We start from the raw sequence: 19,581 nt of genomic DNA on the forward strand, positions 1-19,581 counted from the left end.
GGTTCCGACGGTGACGTCATCCTGCCCGCTGGGTGCTGAGCGCCCGGGCGGCCAGTGGAGGTGGCGTCACAAGCCCGATGACGTCACAGAGGCCGGGACCCGCCACTTGGACCCACTGTCCAACTTTCATCATAAACAAATTAGGGCAAATTGCCCGAGATGATCACCTTCCAAATAACTTTCTTTTTACTTCGGTTAATTGTGCTAAATGTCAGGTGGCCTGTGGACACAGACTAATGCCTTGGAGATTCTGATCTAGTTGGAGAGATGGACACAGACATTTCATAAAAAGTCAACTGAGGGTTATAGGCTAAGTGCTAAATCATTGGTTTGGGCAGAAGATTTGCCAGACGGAGGCTCAGAGGAGGGAGAGGGCAAGACTGGGATGGTCAAGGTGGGGCAGGGGTGGGAACGCGAGGCAGGGATTTGGGGCGGAGAAACAGTCTGGAATCAGCGGCTCAGCCTTCGTCAGAGGGTCCCTGCTCACCGCATTTCCTATGCCGTGTACTCGGCCTCTGCTGCAGACTGAACCCTCGGAGGGTACGGGCGGTGCCCTCCCACCCAGCATGCAGGACCTGGCGCATGGGGAGCAGGGTGTGGGTTGTTTTGGCCAGCTTCTGCTTCTCTCCCAGCCTGACCTTTCCTCTTCAGAGCTTCCTTTAACCTTCTCTCAGGACAGGAAGGCAGAGCCAGCTGGAAGGAATCTGCAAGCAGGCCAAGGCTAGGCTCCGCACCCCATCTATCCGCCCCTTCCCTCCTCTCCCCTGCTGGCTTTGTACACCTCCCTTTTGAAGGGACAGTGACATGGTGGTGCTGACAAAACTCTGGACTTCTGGATGGCTTGCTCTGGTGCCCCTGGCTGGGTTGGGCCTCAGTTTCCTCATCTTTAGAGTAGGGTCATAACAACCCTTGGTCCACAGGGTTGATGGAAAGCCAGGACATCTTGAGAGGAGTTATGTGACCTGCCAGCACTGGGCACCATCACCAGGCAATCCACCAATGCTCCAGGCTGAGTCCTTGCAGCCGTATCACTTGTTACTCCTATACAAAGACCTGGCCTCATGAAATGTGCATCTATGGCTGCGGTAGAACAGGTCTTCACTCTCAGGAATACCCGACCTCCGTGGATGCTTCTTACATATTGGTGCTGATTGCAAGGTTCCTAGAGGCAGGGTGCTGTGTTGGCATGCCTTATGGGCTCACAATTTTTGGAGGTACTTGCTCAACACTGCTAGCCCCAGCTCTATCTGAGACCTCTCACCCCACAAACATTTGGACTTATGGGGCAAAGTCAGGACCCCGGGGCAAAGTCAGCAGCTTGCCAACGCATGTTTGCTGTATTTATATCCCTCAATTTTCCCATCTGTGAAGTGGGGGCAGCGTTGGTCATAGACTCCTTTCTGCCTCCCAGGGATGATTTGAGAGAGTGAGGTCATGTCTGGGCAGGGCTCTGTGAGCTTCAGAGCATCCTAAGATAAACACCAGGCGCCCCAACTGCCTGGAAGAGCAAAGACAGCCACAAACCACATGTCCACTCCCCCACTGCCATAGGGCAAGCACTTCTCTCCTATTCAGTGGGCCTCATCAGCCCTATCACAAGTCACACTTGAGACAAGCCAAAAAAACTAAAAAAGTAAAAAACCCTTTGTAAACTTTATTGTTGTTGTTGTTTTATTTTAAACCAGGGATTGAACTCAAGGACACTTAACCATTGAGCCACATCTCCAGCCCCTTTTTTATATTTAAAGTCAGGGTCTTACTGAGTTGTGTAGGGCCTATTTAAGTTGCTGAGGTGGCTTTTTAAAAAAATTGTTTTTTAGTTGTAGATGGGCATAATGCCTTCATTTTATTTATTTATTTTTCTGTGGTGCTGAGGATCGAGCCTGGCGCCTCTCACATACAAAGCAAGCTGTCTGCCACTGAGCTACAAACCCAGGCCAAGGCTGGCTTTAAACTCTCAATCCTTCTGCCTCGGCCTCAGCCCCTGGGATTACAGGCAGGTGCCCCCATGCCTGGCGTCTGGTAAACTGTTAAGGGTACACAGGGTGGAACCAGCCCTTCCAGGTCTGCTAAAGAAGACAGAGGTGGTGCTCCTCAAAGCTTTGGGGAAAAGAGTAGCCCAGCCGTCCGCCTGGGACAGAGGGGAAGAGCAAGTGAGGGAGGGAAAGAGGCTGACACAGGAACCTCCAAGGCCTCCGCAGAGCCTCCATTCCCAAAGGGGAAAACACTGCAGAAGTAGGAGGCTGCGCAGGGGTGGCCTGACAGGAGTGAGACCGGAGCCAGGCAGGAGAGGGCATGCGCACGCACGTGAGTGTATGAGCCCATGAGCAAAGAGGCTCAGGGACGTGGTCTCCTCTGGGACACGGGACTGAGATGGGCAGGCAGTGGGGGACAAGGGTGTCTGTGATACTAGAGATTACAGAGCAGCAAACCCTGTTTCTTTTCAGAACAGGGAGGGTGAGGAAGTGGCCCAAGCTACAGGAGGAGGAGGAGGTCTGGCTATAGACACTGGCTGCAGAGTGGGCTCTGCCACTTACTCCCCACATGACCTTGTGGGAGCCACGTCCACCCACTAGGCCAGCTGTCAACTGAAGGCATTGTTGGATCCCAGAATAGAAAAGTCCTGTTAATGGCAAACCTGGTGAAATCCCAGGGAACTCTGTTGCATTGCTGGTGGGCTGCATCAATATTAATGTCTCAGTTTTGATAAAGATACATGTTTATGTAAGATGTTCCCGTTGGGGGGAGCTGGGGGAAGGATGACTGGGAGCTTACTGTGCTCTCTTTGTGAAGTGACTGCAAATCTAAAATGATTTCAAAATAAAAGGTCAGAGGATTTTATAAGGAAAAAGGGGAAGCAGGCCTCAGATGTGCACACCCCAAGTTCACTTCCTGCTCTGAGACTGGTGCATCTGTGGTGTGTGGGCCAGGGAGAGAAGGTGGACAATGAGCTCCCGACCTCAGCCAAACAGAGGTCCCAGGGCCTCTGTGGGGGCACAGTGCCAGAGTACCCCAGGCCAAGGCTCAGGGTCAGTCTCCACCTGAGCTGGCTCTATTCCCATGACTACTCCTAGAACAAATGGACACACATCCACCTGCTGTTTACAAAGAATTGGACCACACAGGACCCGAGGTGCTGGAACCCTCCGTGGGAGAGGAATGAATGTCAGAGGACACAAGGTCTTGTGGTGAGCCCATGAGCAAAGAGGCCTGGGGTAGGGGGTCTCCTCTGGGACCCAGAACTGAGATGGGCAGGCAGGGTGGCGGGGAGGGGTGGGGTGGGCAGGCAGCCTTCCCTGCTGATGAAGTTCAGAGCAACATCTTTCCCAAGAAGGACCCTATATTTTGGGTCCTGGGTTGACAGAGGAGGACAGGGGTAGAGAAGGTGAACTATAGGTAGGAATGTGTCACTCAGTGCTACTTGGAACACAATCAGCTATAAAGTGTATATTTTCAGAGAGGACACAGAAGAGGGCAAGTTCATTTTTAAACTCCAGGAAGGTCTAAGACTATAATATAAACGAAGTGACCTGAGTCAGAAAACTTGGTTCAAATCCCAGTTCTGTCGCTAAAATTGCTGTATGACCTTGGGTGACTTACTTAACCCAAACCTGCCTGTTTTTTTCTTCTGTAAAATGGAAAGAAATCATATCTATCCCAAAATAGTGATAAGGGATTAAATGAGATCATTTAAATGAAAGAGATTAAATATATTCAATGAAAACAACAGTACAGTAAAATATAGGAGTTCCTAATTTTTTCTTTCCTTTTCTTTTTTAATCCCAAGAAAAAGTGAAAATAACCAAACCCTCCAAACAATGAACAAACCTAACTTTTTTTTTTTAAATGAAGGATGGTTATATAAATCATGACACAGCCGTTTGGTGGAATATAAGTAGCCATTTAAAAGGAAGGTTAGGAAGCAACATAGAAAAATGATCACAACACAGTGTTCAGAGAAAGAAACCAAGTACAAAACACACCAAGTCAACCACGTCCACAACAAATCCCTGGAGAAATACGCACAAACACTCAATAGAGGTTGGGTTGGGATGAGCAGGGGTGGGCTTGCAGGTAACTTTCTTGTTTTCTAGAATGTTCAGAAAGTAGGTTACATTTATAATAAAAAAATTTTATTTAATAAAAAAAAACAATCCCCGAACCACAGCAGGAACAATTAGGTGTGACAAGAGCTGGCTGAGATACACAGGGGAGGGCAGAGGGAGAGCCACACCAGAAGGGCCAAGGGAAGGGGCGGGCAGGGGCGGAATGGCAGTGAAGCTCAGCCTTGGGCACTGTAGCCACCAAGGGCAGTCAGCTGGGCAGGGCTTTCCTGGATTTCCCTCCAGGTCAGGGCAGACAGGAGAGGAGTGGTGGAGAAGCTGGGGGTTTGTTGGGAGCAATGGGGCTCAGAATCCACAGGCCAAAGCTGCCCAGGGAGGCCACTTCAGTGCTATGCCCTGGACTGTGTATCGCCTGCTGTCACAGTCAGCAGCATTTTCAGGGGGCAGCTCCCCGGAAAGCTCCAGGAACCCAGACTCCCGGAACAAAAGCAGGCAGTGGTATTTGAGGTCCCTGTCACTGGGTCCCCAGTCCCCACCTGCCCCTCTCGGCCTCTGCTCTAGAGCACATTTCCTTGTCTCCCCTCCCTCCCTAGGCCACGTGGCCTGAGGAGCAGGGCCAACCAACTGGCAGCAGTCACAGAACAAGAGTTTAATGGAAATCACGAAGGCAGAGGAGGGGGCAGGGGTGGCATCACCGGTGTCCTCTCCAGCCAAGCCAGGCAGGCCCTGAAGCCATCTCCACCCCACACTTCACGGCTCTTCTGACAGGAGGGAAGAATTTTGGTGGCCCCTAGTCCAGCATGCCCGCAGTGGGAAGAGCTGCCCGGAGCCCAGGGGGACACAGGTGTGATAAGCAGAACTGCGGGTGAGGCTGGGTGGCAGGGCACGAGGCAGCAGAAGGAAGTGTTGCTTAGGCCAGAAGCAATTCCCGAGGTCCCCCAAAGAAGGGCTGTTTGTCTCCTGTGCTGGGGCGCAGGGGTTGAAGGGACTCAGTCACCCTTAATACGGGCCTGGTACCATGGAGGGGGCGTAGGGGTGAAGCAGGTGCCAGCCTGCAAAGGGCAAGTGCCAGCTTCTTCGGGGGCACTGTGGTTGTGGGTGTTAGGGCCCAGGCAAGGGTGAGGAGTGGGGTACCCTGCTGGGGCCACAGTGGTGTTTGTGGGATTGACCCAAAGTCCCCAAGTGCCCCGGCGCCTTCCCTAGCTGAAGCTGTGCCCTGGCGAAGCTGCACCCAGGTGGACACCTGGATTACCTGCTGCCACCTCGCCCCACCCCCATGTCCCCTATTTAGCCTCCTCCAATGTCCCCACAGCCACCTTCACTGCTTGGAACACAGCCCAGTCCATCTAGGAAAAAGAGAGAGGACAAAGAATTTTCAATCACATTCCGGGGCCCACAGCTCCCCCTCCCCCCCAGAAAACCCTCTCTCTGCACCGGCAGACTGACTTCTGGCTGGCACGGAGCCGGACCTGGCCTGTCCACCACAGCTGTGCCCCAAGGGGGTTTGGATGGCACACCCAGCCTGCTGACCAGGGTCACACTCACTTGGGCATAAAGCAGGTGGCAGTCTGGAGGCAGGCTGGTTCCCTGGTGACAGAGCTGAGCAGAGAGGGCAGAGGTCTCAGGGGACAAGAAGTGCTGGGTGACGCTGACTGTGCTCACCAGGCCCTGCACCTGTGCCAGGGAGGATGGGCAGGAGGGTCAGTGCAGGCTCAAGGTCATGCATCCTGTCCCTGCTTCTGTAGTCCCTGAGGTCTACTTCCTCTGATGACCCCACCCAACTCTCAGGAGAGGACAAGGATACAGCACCATGTAAAGAGGTGTCCTAAACCAGGCCAAAGGGATGCCCGAGGGCACTGAGGAGGCCAAGACCAGAGCTCCCCTCTGGGGCGTGTCCCAGTTGGACTTGAGGACCTAAGGACCCCACAGCTTCTCTGTCGCCTCCTCCACTGCAGGCCATGGCTCCTGCCCCCTCGCTCTGGGGCCTGGAGAGAATGCTGTGTGACCCTGGGGGTGCTCTGTCCCTTGCTTCTGCTTCCCTGATCTCCCCACGGAGCCCTGCCCACAGAGGAAGCACCTGGTGGGGTGCCCCGGCGGGCACCAGCACGGCCTCTCCGGGAGCCTGCAACAGGGTCCAGCAGCTCACACCCCACTCCTCCCGCAGGCGCCGGCGCAGCCCCGTGTCCAGGTAGCAGCTGCCTGGGGCACCGGGCTCCAGGGTCCCTGCCTCGGCAGGGCACACCTCAGGGAAGAGAAGGGGAGATGAGCCAGAGGTGAGAGGGAGGGGGCCGCGGGAGGAAGGGGACATGGGCTTCACAGAAGCCAGGGTGCAGGAGCTCGGGGACAGTCAGATCTTGAGAGGCACGGGATGGGAGGAAAGGGGCTGGTGGCGAGGGCTGGGGCAGCTCAGGGTGTCACAACAAACATTCAGCTGGAAGGAGCTTAGAGGGAAGGATTAAGGACGCTGGAGTTGAGGGTCTAATCCCTGCTTTCCTGGGGCCAGCTGCCTTTCCCAGCCTCTGTGGCCCTGGCTTGGCCCCTGGTCCTCTCTCAATGGTGCTCCTTTCTTCAAAACCCAGTAAGATGTCCTGCATAATCTACCCTCCTAAATTGTCCACACCATGGCATCTGTGACTGGCCTGCAGTGGCTGCTAAGGTGGGGGAACAGTCCTGGGGAGACAGTCCGAAACACCCAACGTGTGCTGAGATCCTGGATCCAGACGCGCAAGGTCACACAGAGGTTCTGATTCTCAGTGGGTGGACAGGCTTGCCTGTTCAGACCAGGGCCTCTGCGGCAGGAAGTGCTATGGGGGCCGACACCAGCCCAACCAGAGCTCCTGGGGCAGGCAGGGACTCGTGGAGGCCGCAGGAGGAGGTGCCCAGGGAACACCTGCTGAGGCGAACGCCAGCATCATGCTCCAACTGGCCACCAGCTAGATCCACCCCCTTCAGCTAGGACCTCAGCCATGTCCCTGGGCTTAGAGCTACAGGACTGGGCTGAGGGGGGAGGGGAAGACTGGTGAACCAGACTAGACCCTGGAGAGTGCCAGCCAGGTGCCAAAATGTCCTTGCCAAGAGATCCAAGTCCGTCCTGGGGCCAGAGCTGTGTGTTCCCAGGCCACCTAGTGAGAACGTCCCCTCTTAGACCTCTCCCATGAATCATCGTGTTGGGCCATTCAGGACTGCCCACAGCCGGACACACCCTGGCCAGACGAGGCCATCTGTTTATGACGGGTGCCTCTGTCTGCTCCCTTCTGGGTGTCCCAGCATCGGTGTGTGCCTCTGCAGAGGTGTGCAGGACGTGGTGGACAACACCCCCTTGACCTCTGCGTGTCTGTGTGTGCCTCAGAGGGGCGACACTTTGTGGAAGTCTTTTCTCCAGGAGAACTGGGGCCCAGCTGGACTCTGCAGCCATGAGGCCCCTGTCCGGGCTGGGTCTGTCCTCTACCTGTCCCCTGGTCTACGGCCCTCGGCTCTCTACCTGGCTAGACCTCCCTTGGGCAGTCTCTTCTCATTTCCTGGTGGAGCCATAAAAGGGGAGCAGCAGGGCTCCCCTTAGCCTCTGCCAGGCTCACCCTGCCCCAGAGCCCAGGAAGGGGAGGCTGCTGGCCCAGGAGGAGCAGAGAGGTGACCTGGGTCGGAGCCGACTGAAGCTCAGAGCTCAGCTCCACCATGAGCCTCCATTTCCTGTCTACAAAATGAGTCAGGGCAGGGGGAGAGTAATGGGCGGACATTAAGGTACCCAAGGGCCGTAGCACAATGCCCAGCCTACATCAGTAGGTCCCTGCTCTCTGTCACACCTCCTTCTCCTTTGGAGCCCCTCCACAGAATGGGGGTCCTCGTCTGCCTTCTCTGTACCTGTTTGAATGACTTGGGGGCAGGCCAGCTCCCCGTGGGGGCTGGGGTGGGGAGCAAGCACAAGAGACGGGCACGGGGTACACAAGACAAGTCCCGGCTTCCCTCCTCACCATCTGGAGAAAGCGGCGGATGCGCTGGGCGTCCTGTGCCCGGAACACGTGCCACACGGTGCTCACTTGGCTACCAGGAGACCAGAGCCCCTCCCCGTCCAAGCCTGAAAGGAAATCTGCAGGAGAAAGATGGCTCAGGTGGGCCCAGAGCAGGAGACCGACACTTTAGTCACTAGTTTATCCCTCGTCCTGTCCCCAGCCCAAGAGCCACCTCTTCTTTCTTTCTTTCTTTCTTTCTTTCTTTCTTTCTTTCTTTCTTTCTTTCTTTCTTTCTTTCTTTCTCTTTCTTTCTTTCTTTCTTTCTTTCTTTCTTTCTTTCTTTCTTTTTTTTCTTTCCTTTTTTAAAAAATGGTGCTTGGAGTTGAAACCAGGGCCTCTCACATGATAGGAAGTGCCACTGAGCTATACCCCAAACCCTTTTTTTGAGACTGGGTCTCACTAAGTGGTGATCCTCCTGCCTCAGCCTCTCAAGTAACTGGGATTACAGCATGTGCCAAGGCACCTGACTGACCCACCTTTCTGTGCCCGGTGCCAAGCAGGAAGTGGTGCCTCTGCATGAACCAGGATGCTGACCAGGTCAGCCACCTCCACACAGAGGTTCTTGGTCCCCAGATGTCCACGGTGTGAGCTCACGCCTATGTGAAGACAGAGAATGGATGGTTTGGAACAGAATAAAAGAGCACTATGGGCCCCAGGACTTGGCACAGACACCAGTGTACCCCAAGATGACAGATACAAGGTGAGGGTAGGGAGTGGCCAGGACAGGCAGGGCACTGCACTCACCATGAGCCGCCCAGAGCTGGGGCTCCAGCAGATGCAGGGCAAGGCCGGGTGGGAGGTAGGAAGCCAGGTTGAGTTTCCCGCGGTGGGCACAGTACTCGGGGAGGGGCAGGCTGGAGGCCAGGTTCTCCACCCTGTGGGCAGCGGGCTTTGCGCTCAGCAGGTCCAACCCAAGTGCCAGGGGCCCCACCAGACACCCCACCACCACACTGAGTGACTCCCAGAGGGCAAGCTGGGAGCAATGAGGGTCCCAGGGGACGGTGGGGGCGTTGAAGGAGGGGTGAGTGGATAAGGGACAGATGGTGGGGGAGAAGACAGGGCTGGCCCTTGGGATCCCACACACCTGCTGATGTCCTCATCTCCCAGAGCTCGGTGCAGCAGGAGGACAGAGCCCTCGTCTGACTTTGGGCGCACTAGGGGAGAAGACAGAGTGGCGCTGGCCTAGGAGGAGCTGGCCCTTGGGTCCAGGGACAGCAACACATGGGTGCAGCCCTGTGCTGGGCCCCACTTCCCACCACCCCACATCAGGAATACTTACTTTCGGGCTGAGAAAATCCCTCCCAGAAGGCTGTGCTGTCCAGGCTGGTGGGCTTGGGGGGACCTCGGGGAGTCAGAGTCTGCACCTGGCCTCCAAGTGCCCCCAGCGCCCCCACGTCCCACAGGTGGCCTCGCAGTGTTCTCTGAATCCCCGACACCAACACGGGCTGCAGATGCGGGAGGAAGGCAGGGCGCGGGGAGGATGAGAGAGAGGCAGCCCTCCACCGAGCACTGGCAGCTCCAGGGCAACCCGGAGGTGCAAGGGGTCAGCTGGGCCTAGGGATGGGGGCCTGCAGGCGGGCGAGGCGGACACTCACCTGGCCCTGCCTCCAGTGCTCCTGGAAGAGGTGGAAACCCCGCAGAGGCCTGGGCTCCTGGAGCCACAGCAAGGCCCCCGGGGGCTGCAGCCGTGGCCTCACTGGTGAGAGGGGCAGGCTCAGGCCCTTGCGCAGGCCTGGCCCTGCTCGGAGGCCCGGCCCCAGGGCTTTCTCCTGGATCTTGCGTTCCACCACTTGCGCGATGATGCTGTCCAGGATGTTGGTGATGCGGTCATCCTGGGGGCAGGGAGGGAACGGGGCAGGAGGGCTCAGGACCTGTGGGCCCCACAGGGAGGCAGCCCAGTCTCTGGTTCCAGGCTCCCGGCCCTCCCTCCGTGCCCTGGCTCACACTGGGCAGGGCCGGAGTAACAGGGGCAAAGGCCATGTGGATCCGCTCGTGTCCCAGGCAGAGTTTGACAGCAGTCGAGGCCAGCAGTTCACAGAGAGAGGGACAAGGCAGGGGCCCTCGGCTGGCACGGTCCTCTGTTGGGGTCTCAGTGGAGTCTGGGGTCTCTGTTGGGGAAGAAAATAGCAATGTCTGCTCTCCTCACCAACATCCCCTGTGCCAACTCTGCTCATCCCTACCACCATGACCTTCTGCCACAGGCAGCTCCAGAGCCTCTTGAAAGGGGAGCCTAAAACCAGAGTCTGACTGGAGAAGAGGCTGGGAGACCCATCTCAAGGAGAGTGATGGGCATTACTGGGAGTGGGGGTGGGAAGCTGCTTTCTTTCTTTCTTGTTTTTTGGGGGTGGGTACTGAGGATTGAACCAGGGGTGCTTTACCATTGAGCTACATCCCACCCTTTTTACATTTTATTTTGATACAGGGCCTCACTAAGTTGCTGAGGCTGACCTCAAACTTGTGATCCTCCTGACTCAGCCTCCCGAGTTGCTAGGATTACCGGGGTGCTGCCATGCCCAGTAGGGGTGGCTGTTTTCTAAAGCAATTGCAGATTGTTCCTGGACATTTCTGCTGCCTGCTGTCTCACTGCATCACTCTGTCCAACGGGGGGTGGGGAGCCGCTCACCCTCTTTGATGTCCTTGGTCCTGTTGAGGTCCCCATTGCAGGAAGGTCGTGGAGTTGAGGGAGTTTTCTCTGTGGGCTCCTTCTGTTAAACCCCCAGTGCAACCAGAGATTTTTAAAACGGCAGCTACAACTCAACTCAACCCACAAGAATTAATGATGGACTCTTGTAAGTCCCCAAATTTTGTTTACAGGAGTAAAGTATTACAGGACATAATGTAAGGAGAGAAGCAGCTACTCGTGGACCTCTCTTTACAGTATGATTTAAAGTATAAACACATAAATGCAAATAAACATATTGACAAATGACTGGAAAGAAATATGTCAAAATGTTTATGGTGGCATGTGAGGTCATCATAGTTTTCTTCCTCATGCTTTGTACTTTCCCAGATTTCCACAGGAGTATGTGGCACGGGGTCTGATACACAAAACACGCTTAGAGAACTATTTCTTGAATGGATAAGTTTTATCATAAAAAACATGAACTTCATGAAAACTTTGTACCATGCTGAACACCTGTTGCACTTGGTGCTGGGAAAACTGAACTAGAAGCAGTGTGAACTGGGGGGCTGGGGCTGGGGCTCAGTGGCAGAGCGCTTGCCTCGCACATGTGAGGCCCTGGGTTCGATCCTCAGCACCACATAAAAATAAACGAATAAAAATAAAGATATTCTGCCCATCTACAACAACAACAACAACAAAATTTTTAAAAAAGAAGCGTGAACTGGAAGAGGACTCGATGCAGGCAGGGAGTGAGGTGGGTGTAGAGGTAAGGTGCCAGATGCTGGCGCTCACTGCTGGGATGCTAATCCCCAGGAGAAGTGGGGAAGTAGCCCAGTCCCATTGGCTTCCGTGTCCCTCTTCATCCCCATCAAAAGAGAAGGGTCAAACTCCTTGCAAACGTCAGTCACTCGCAGGCACCCTTACCCCACCCTGGGGCCTACTGTTAGTCTTTGTGAGCTGGGCCATGCCCTGGTTCTTACCTGCTGGCCCCCATCTGCAGTGGCCCACACCCGGGCATCAGTTTGGCAGGGGCAATGCCCCCGGATGTCGAACTTGACCCAGACCTGGTGCATTGCAGTGCTCAGTTCGGTCAACGCTGGGAGTAGAGAGGAGAGTAGGAGGTTGGGGGGGAGTGCAGGCCAGCAGCTTGGCCTCAGCAACGGGGAGGACATGGCACCAGGGTGAGGGACAACCAGACAGGAAGCTGGTCTCCCTCAGGACCCACCCACTCCACGCTCCACCCCTCCATGATGGCTCACCCTGGCTAGAGACAAACTGGGTCAGCGTCAGAGAACAGGCAGCGTGCCCAGCCTCCTGGGCACACTCCTCCGTGGACTGCTCCGGAGAGCCTGTGGGGTGGGAAGGGAGACGCTGCAGGTCCAGAAAGCAAGGTAACCATGGGTTAAGGTCAGGGAAGAAGGCCAAGGACATGGTATGAAATCAGGGGCTAAACAAGCCATAAAGCTTGTTGCTTTCTGGGAAACTTAGGCACACAGTGTCATAGGATTCTTTGCCTGCAGAAAGCGGAGGCTTTCATATGCATCTTTGCAACAGCTCAAAGTGGTCACGTGGGAGAGAATGTTCCAGAATGTTTCTGATTCTGGAAATTTTTTTAGCCATATCTCTTGGAACACTGAGAAACTTCAAGACTTCAGGTGATTGGGTTGAGTCAAAGAAAAGAAAACTGAGAATCATGAAAAGAACGGATAGAGTCAGAAGATCTAAGTCTAAATGCTGGCCTTAACACTTACTAGCTGCTCCGTCTTGGGCAAATCACTTAACCTCTCTGAGTTTTTCTTATCTGGAAAACGGAGGCAAAAATACCCACCTCACAGTGTTACAACAGGTTTAAAAAGATGCAAGCTGAGCAAAATGGGAGGCATAGAGTAGGCACCCGACTTCTCTTAAGGGTGGGCAAGGATACAGGCGTGGCCCTTGATCTGGGGAGAGGGAAAGTTCTGCTCTAAGGGGCAATGAGCCCCAGTGGCTCAGGCCAGGGCTGGGCGGGGCAGGGAGGCTCTTTGGAGAGAGGCAGCCAGGAAATGGCCATACACCCTAGAGCAGGCCCACAGGGCCTCCCTCCCCGCCCACCCACCACCCACTCCCACCCCCAGGGCTCCTCCCTACCTGCTTTGTCCCGGGCCCTCCCAGCACCAGACATGCGACCACAGGCCACACACAGCCGGTGGCTGCAGCGGGGGCATCTCCAGTGGGTGTTGAAGAGTCCATGGTGGCAACGGCTACAGCAGCGTGGGATGCCCGGGCTTTCCTCGGTCACGGCTGGCCCCAAGCCTGCTGACCACAGGAGAGATCAGGGTCAGGGGACTGAAAGCGATGTCCTTTCAGCTTCGTATGGGAAGCCTCCAGGCAGAGGGGGGAGAAGCAGGGAGCCACCTGGAGGAGGGAGACAGGCCCCTTGATTCCCCCCAGCTTAGCAGTCCCTGACAAGAACGTCCCTTAGCTTCCCAGGCCTGCCCCGGGACCCCCCTGGGTCTGAATTAATAACCCATGCCACTTCTAGCACATGCCTTCAGCCCCGCTCCCTGCCTCCCCAGCCCTGCTTGCTACCAGAAACAGACAGACATGGTCACTGCTCTGATGGCCTTTCCTTCAGGGGACACTGTATTTTCTTTTGAAGAGGAAATCTTAAGAGGTCACATCTGTCTTTACCCAAAGGAATGGATTTTTTTTTTAAGAGCAAAATTTCAGATTAAGCCATGATTGACAGGTAGAAAAGGAGCACGCACATTCAGCAAGCACCTGGGCACGTGCTGGGTTGGGCACTCCAGGCTGCTCTGCACTGGGCCCCTGCCCTCCCAGCATTCACACTCTGGGCGGCGGGATGGACCCGCTGACACAAGGTGACTAGGCACCAGAAGGAAGGTGTGGTGGGGCAGCTCCAGGAGTGGGCCCCAAAGTATGAGTAAGTCTTCATGCACCAGGTAGGAAGGGAGGGGCAGGGTACTCCAGACGGAGGGAACTGCCAGTGTCAAGGCCCCAGGGGGTGGACGGCTTGGGTGATCCGGGAAGGGAAGGAGGGATGGGTGTGCATGCTGGGAATCCAGCCTGGGAACAACAGGAGCCAACAGGAGCAGACAGTGGCCCGCTGAAGAAAACGTGGGGTGCTGGCCCTTTCTGGGGCAAGAGGAGCCACAAATGATCTCTACAAACACCCCTTCCAGTGACGGGCAGGCCCAGGGCTGCGTGATTACAAAGACCACTCTGGTGCTGTGAGAGGTGGGCTGCAGGGACAGTCTGAGCCAAGGACTCCACTGGGCGCCCCCCAGTCTTGATCATCAGCCTGAACCCCACCAGCCTCCTGGGCCCATGAGCCTCACCACCCCAGGTATCCTCCCGGCCCGCCTCCCAGGGTTCCTGCAGACACTTGTACTTGGCCTTGTTTTCCCCACAAGCCCTGAGGCTCTCTGGGAATTGGGCTGGACCAGGATTTACACTTCCCAGCATCCCCCACCCAAGCCAGAAACCTCAGCGTTGACTAAGAGACGGACTCAGAAATAAGGACAGATGAGGCAGGAGCTCTTCTGAGGTCACAGCAGGCTTAGGAAGCCACGGCAGGGGGTGGGGGATGGAAGGGAGGCCCAGCTCACCCTCACGCTGCGCCCAGGCTAGGGCCTCCCGCTCTCTCCGCAGCAGGCGGCACAGTCGGTCCCCCAAACCACTCAGCAGGTGCTTGGCGAGGCCCATGCTGAGTCCAGCTTCCAGGCCAGACCCTCCACCCTCCTCAGGGCTGCGCAGGGAGTCTTCCTCCGGCTGTTGCTCCCCTCCCAGAGGCAATCTGCAGACCAGGCAGAAGCACGTGAGGAGGGAGCCCCGGGCCAGAGGAGGGGATGCTGGGGAGGCCAGGGCAAGGCTCACCTCTGTGCTCCCTGGGAGTGGCAGGTCGGCCCGCCCACCTCTCCAGCTGCCTGGGCACAGCTTTGGCATTGAGCGATGCCCATTGACAGAGACGGGCAAGGTATGTCCTGAAGCCCAGGGTCCTTGAGGCTGGTCCTGCCGTCTCGGGATCCTAAGGGGACAATGCAGCTGGTCAGGAGTTTGAGGTTTCGGGGCTCAGGCCAACCCTAGCCCCCGGTTTCAGCACCCACCCTGTCCATGCATACAGTCCAGTCCCTTCCTTGCCCTAGGCCTGGGGGCCCAATTCAGAACCAGCAAGAGCGGGCCAGGGAGCCAAAAGGTCCACACATGAGGCTGAGCAGTGGCCTGCCCCCTCTGTCCTTCTTCCTGACTTGGCCTCTCATGCCCTGGCATGGACGGAAGCTGAGGGAAGGGGTGTCTGGTGTCAGGCCCAAGGCTTTGGGCAACTGGAGCGACGGTCCTCACACAAGTGCAGGATCCTTGCAGTGTCGAGTCTGGATAGCTCCAGAGGGTTTAAGTGATACAGCTGGCCGAGTGACAGCGCGAGGAGACAATCCCAACGCAGACGGACGATGGAGGGCGTCGGAAAGTGAGAAGGCTGGAGGGTTTCAACACAGGCCACAGGTGCAGTAACCCAAGAAGGCGAGGAGGCCAACCACTTCCCAGGCCAGACGAGGCCTGGGGGGTGCAGACAGACCCGTGCCGGACGCAGAGGTATTTGTTCAAGGCCACAGACAGTCCTGATCCACACCAAGTAGTCCAGAAGGCGGAGAAAGTAGGGGATCCTAAAGAACTGAGGCCAGGCCAGCAGCACCGGAACCCTCTGTGAAGGACACAGTGTAGCAGCAGCGTCCAGGATGTGCCCCCCAAGGTCCTGACAGTGAAGAGTTCCAGCTGAGCCTCCATGGTCCAGCTGGCCAACAGGCAGGACAGGGATCCTTCCGGACAGGTGATGCCAATCCAGGATTTGTGGCACAAATAATCATAGCCATGAACATTGATTGTTTATTAAGAGCCACCAATTCTATCATGCCCTTGATGTGGATTATTATAGTATTTAATCCTTGCAGCAGGCTTCGTGAGGTAGACACATCTTTATCCCCATTTTATAGATGACACAACTGAGGCCCAGAAAGGTGAAGTTATTTACTCAAGGTCACACAGCTACTGATCAGCAAAGTCAGGAAGCAAGCACTTTGACCCCAAAGCCCATGCTGTCATCAACACACCACGGCTTGGCAGGAGACAGGGAGATGGAAACCATTGGCTGGAAGGCAGAAGGCTCTGGCTGTAGATGCTGAGAAGCCCCAGAGAGCCACAGACACTGAGACAGGAAACCTGACAGCTGGGTGTAGTCCAGCCTTAAAGCACCTATGGACCTTGTCCCCCGCAGAGCCCCAGCCCTGCTGCTGCTTGCTCCCCAGTCAGGCCACGGAGCCTCCACCACCCCTTACCTTTCTGTTCCTCCAGCTGTTCTGCCTCTGCCTTGCTCCCTATTGATGTGTCCAGCACCTCCTGCCACACTCCAGTCCCCTGCCCCGTGGTGCCTGGGAAAGGGTCAGGTGGACGCTTGGGGGTGGGGCCGCCTGCTGCTCCCTGGACCTCGGGGCTGCCTGCCCTCTTGAGGGCCCGGAGCCGGGCAGCTGAGCTCTTCTCATCCCCAGGACAGTCGCCTGGACACCCAAACTGCTCCGAGTGCCGTGTGAGCCATGTCTTCTTCAGCTTGGTGTGGTGGCTTGGGGGGCAGGCCCTGGGACCAGGCACCTTGTTCGCTGCCTCTCTGGATGCGTGGGGCCCACTGGTACCCCCCTCCAGGTTCTCCTGGCACTTCCCATAAGAACCAAGATCCCCCTCTCTAGCGGGTGGGTGGGATGAGCAACAGCCCCCCTGGGTGGTAGGAGGCCCAGGAGAGGGGCACCTTGGGGTGGCTGGTGGCCCCAGGGGGTACCCAAGGCTGCCACTGCCTGGTATAGCCCAGACGTTGCCAAGAGTATGAACCAGGCCCGGGGGATAAGTGGGCCAGTGGGGCGGGGGAACAGTGTCTGGGTGCCCCAGGAAACGTGGGCAGAGAGTCTGCTGCCTGCCAGCTCCGGTCTCCCCATCCCTCTGGGGCAGTGAAGGGCCTTCTGCCTCTCGGGCTCTCTGGAGGTGTCCAGGGGCTGAGCCCAGCAGGCCAGGTTCCAACGTGGCCACGGGTTCCTTTGCCACCCTGAGAGTGCTCGGATCCTTGTGATAAAAGCCCTGAGAGTGGAGAAAGAGTTCAGTTAGTGCTGGCTTGGTTCCCAGGGTTTAAAAGGACAGGCAGGACCAACAGCAGCAGTTGTCATGAACAAAATACTGCTGCTGTGAAACCACCGAACAGCTCACCAATCGGGTGATCAATGGCACTGCCCGGGGTCCCCTGAGTGCTTCCTCGTTGCCCTGGGATCCCCCCAGAGCCTCCTCTGGGATCTCTCAGACTTCACCACAATCCAACAACTAATGTCAGCTCATGGCTGACCTGCCAAAGGGCATCCGGGACCTATTTAGATGATTTGGTGCCTTGACCCATATTAGTTTTTAAGTATTTTAAAATCTTAATCTGGGCATGGGGTTGCCTATGGGTGACAAGCCTTAGGTACAAGGTCTGAGGTCCCAGCATATCCCATTCCTAGATACAGAGAGGCCTTGCCTACCCTGCACCCCAGGACAAGGCCACACACATGAAGGGCAGGGTTTCCAAGGCCTTGGCCTGGGTGGGCAAAGGGGAAATCAGCAGCTGTAGAAGCCTGAGGGTAAGACGAGCTGCTGGGGCCGGGGGCAGCTGGTTGCACCGGCTGACTCCAGGGGACAACTCTGGACTCCTCCAGGTCATCAGGTGGACCGGCAGAGTGGTACCATTAAGTATATTGTGTGTCCTGAGCCCCAGGTGACTACCCTCTGCTCCTGCACTCACCTTGCTGCCTAAGCTGAAGGCGGAGGGCACTTTGGGCTGGCCCCCGGAGTACACCCAGGGGGGCGGGGCCAAGGGCCAGTCACATGGACGCTCTGGGGGCAGACTGGATACTAGGTAGGGCGGCAAGCAGGTGGGCACCCAGAAGGGAGCTCGCTCCAGGATCTTGGTCTCCAGCAGGAAAGGGCAGTGCACAGGTCGGAAGGCCACAGGGTCACTCTTGGGATGGCCACCGCTATGCTCAGGAATAAAGGGGCCATAGCGAGGTGGGCATACTGGCCCGCAGAAAGCTAGTGGATGGGCCAGCATCGCCTCTTTCCAGCGCAGTCCTTCCTTGCTGCCCAGCCAGCTGGCCTTCCTCTCCCCATTCCGGGGGCCCTCACCCTCCACCAGTGGGAGCGTGTCCTTGGGGCCCTGGGGGAAGCCAGGAGGAAACCAGGAGTCTGGGGTACTCAGTATGCCCCTCCAGAAGGGAGCAGGCTCTCCCAGGCACAGTGCCCCATGGCGCAGGCTATCCCGCGGTGGAGTACCAGGCTCCTGTCCCACGATGCCGTTCTCAGGGGCTGTCTTCTCCCAGGCCGGGGTGTCCTTCAGGAAGCTGGGCGTGCTCTCCATCACTCTCCTGCCCTCATGGGGCTCTCCCAGGGGGGTCCCTAAAGCATTATCACCAAAGCATGAGTTCCTTGGGCACAAGCCCCCCAAAATTTACTGCTGGCACAGAGCAGGCACCGCCCTGGCAGCACTGAAGTGGCTCAGACCAGTAAGGCAAGTACCAGCCCACAGCTGGACACCATGCAACCTACCATGTGTGGCCTGAAGGATCATGTCTGGGTGCGATGCCCCAGCATGGGGAGCTTACTCCTTCCCCCAGATTCTGGTCCCCACCTGAATTTGAGGGGCCAAGTTCAGCAGAAACTACCATTTCTAGGGTGACGTGTTCTGACCTTGAAGAGCCAGAAATCTGATTATGAGCCCTGGAGAAGAACAGGGAGCAAGAACCCAAAAGTTCAACTCTGTGGAAGGTGGGAGGACAGACCATCGTCACCTGCTGTGTGACCTTGGGCAAGTCTTGTTGTTCCTCTAAGCCTCAGCATGCCCTGGGATAAAATGGGGCTTAGGTCTCAAGGGACTCTTCCCAAACTGCAGCTTGTGGTTTTGGGGGTGCTGCTTGCCAGCCTCCACCTCCAGCCCCAGCTAGACAGGACTGGGACTCGAAAGCCAGGTAGACTGGAGTCACTGGGAAGGGCAGCTAGCCAGGGGCTGCTCGCTGCAGTCTCCCTCCACCTGGGCAGCCCTGAATCTGCCTTCCGAGGCTCCAGTTTCTTGGCTTTCTCCAGCAGAGCCCCAGGACCACTGCCTGGTGGCTAGGATCTGTGGTGGCTGGGCTGGGGAAGAGTGAGCCAGCAGAAGACAGGGGATTAAGAGGTTGCGGCAGGGCTGGTTAAAGCTGCCCTAGCTCAGCCAGCAACGCCAGCGCCGGGGTGCCGCTGGTAACTGCAGCCTGGCAGGGGGGAGGGAAAGAGGCGGGGAAAGCGGGCTGGGCCCCAGAGAGAGAGGCAAGGGAGGGAAAATTGAACGTGTGTGCGAGGGACCAGGATGACAGGTGGCACCAGAGCGGCAGCACTCTCTTAGCGCAATTCTTTCGGCCGGCGGGTGGAAGCCCAGCAAGGGACATGAGGACCTTTGGCAGAGGGCGCCTGGGCTCTCCGGAGCCGCCGCAACTATCGGCCCAGCCCCTAACAGGGAGCATCCTAACTTTTCGATGTGAGGATGTGTGGCCCGGCCCAGAGGGGCACGGAAAACCCATTCCCTGCGTGCGCCCCGGGCTCGGATCGGAATTCCCCCGCCGGGAGAGTACCCGAACATTAGGATGCCGCGGTGCCCCCCTGGCGCCCCCTCTCGGAGCTTACCTGGGCTTCACCGACTGGGCGCGGCGCGGGCGGCGGCGCTCCTGTTGGCCGGCGCCGGGCACCCGCTCCCCATGGGCCGGCTCGGGGCCTCCCGGCCGACCGGCGAAGACGCGTTCTCCGCTCTCTGCTCAGCGCGCTCGCGCTCTCTTCCCCCCCGGACGGCGGGGGC

The 19,581-nt window shown here is 57.1% G+C and overlaps 1 protein-coding gene across 2 annotated transcripts; it reads right to left on the reverse strand.

Annotated features, from left to right (window-relative positions):
• Window positions 1–4,074: 4,074 nt before the first annotated feature.
• Window positions 4,075–19,571, reverse strand: HR (HR lysine demethylase and nuclear receptor corepressor). 2 transcript variants are annotated; one of them, XM_081269612.1, is made up of 19 exons: window positions 19,413–19,571; window positions 17,506–18,155; window positions 16,025–16,811; window positions 14,571–14,721; window positions 14,303–14,490; window positions 12,822–12,989; window positions 11,954–12,043; window positions 11,675–11,790; window positions 10,695–10,776; window positions 10,016–10,179; window positions 9,667–9,903; window positions 9,351–9,516; window positions 9,156–9,225; window positions 8,816–8,946; window positions 8,548–8,667; window positions 8,033–8,148; window positions 6,142–6,306; window positions 5,610–5,738; window positions 4,075–5,410 (listed from the first exon to the last, which is right to left on the reverse strand). In XM_081269612.1, the coding sequence occupies exons 2-19, from the start codon at window positions 18,115–18,117 to the stop codon at window positions 5,348–5,350; spliced, it is 3,555 nt and encodes a 1,184-aa protein (XP_081125738.1). In that variant the 5' UTR covers window positions 18,118–18,155; window positions 19,413–19,571; the 3' UTR covers window positions 4,075–5,347. The 2 variants fall into 2 exon arrangements, with proteins under 2 accessions (XP_081125738.1, XP_081125739.1); XM_081269613.1 differs by having other exon boundaries at window positions 4,081–5,410; window positions 12,822–12,986; window positions 19,413–19,570.
• Window positions 19,572–19,581: the final 10 nt, after the last annotated feature.

The sequence above is a fragment of the Spermophilus citellus genome (genome assembly GCF_964194105.1).
Source record: "Spermophilus citellus genome assembly, chromosome: 16".
NCBI classification, from domain to species: domain Eukaryota; kingdom Metazoa; phylum Chordata; class Mammalia; order Rodentia; family Sciuridae; genus Spermophilus; species Spermophilus citellus.

Bases quoted from the DNA above. Each gene is read 5' to 3' on its own strand.
- HR (XM_081269612.1), bottom strand. From the start codon at position 18,117: ATGGAGAGCACGCCCAGCTTCCTGAAGGACACCCCGGCCTGGGAGAAG. The intron at 12,044-12,821 runs GTAGGGAGGAGC...CCCACCCCACAG, and splicing joins GAGGGCCCGGGACAAAGCAG to GCTCTCCGGAGCAGTCCACG. The intron at 11,791-11,953 runs GTGAGCCATCAT...CTCTACTCCCAG, and splicing joins CCAGTTTGTCTCTAGCCAGG to CGTTGACCGAACTGAGCACT.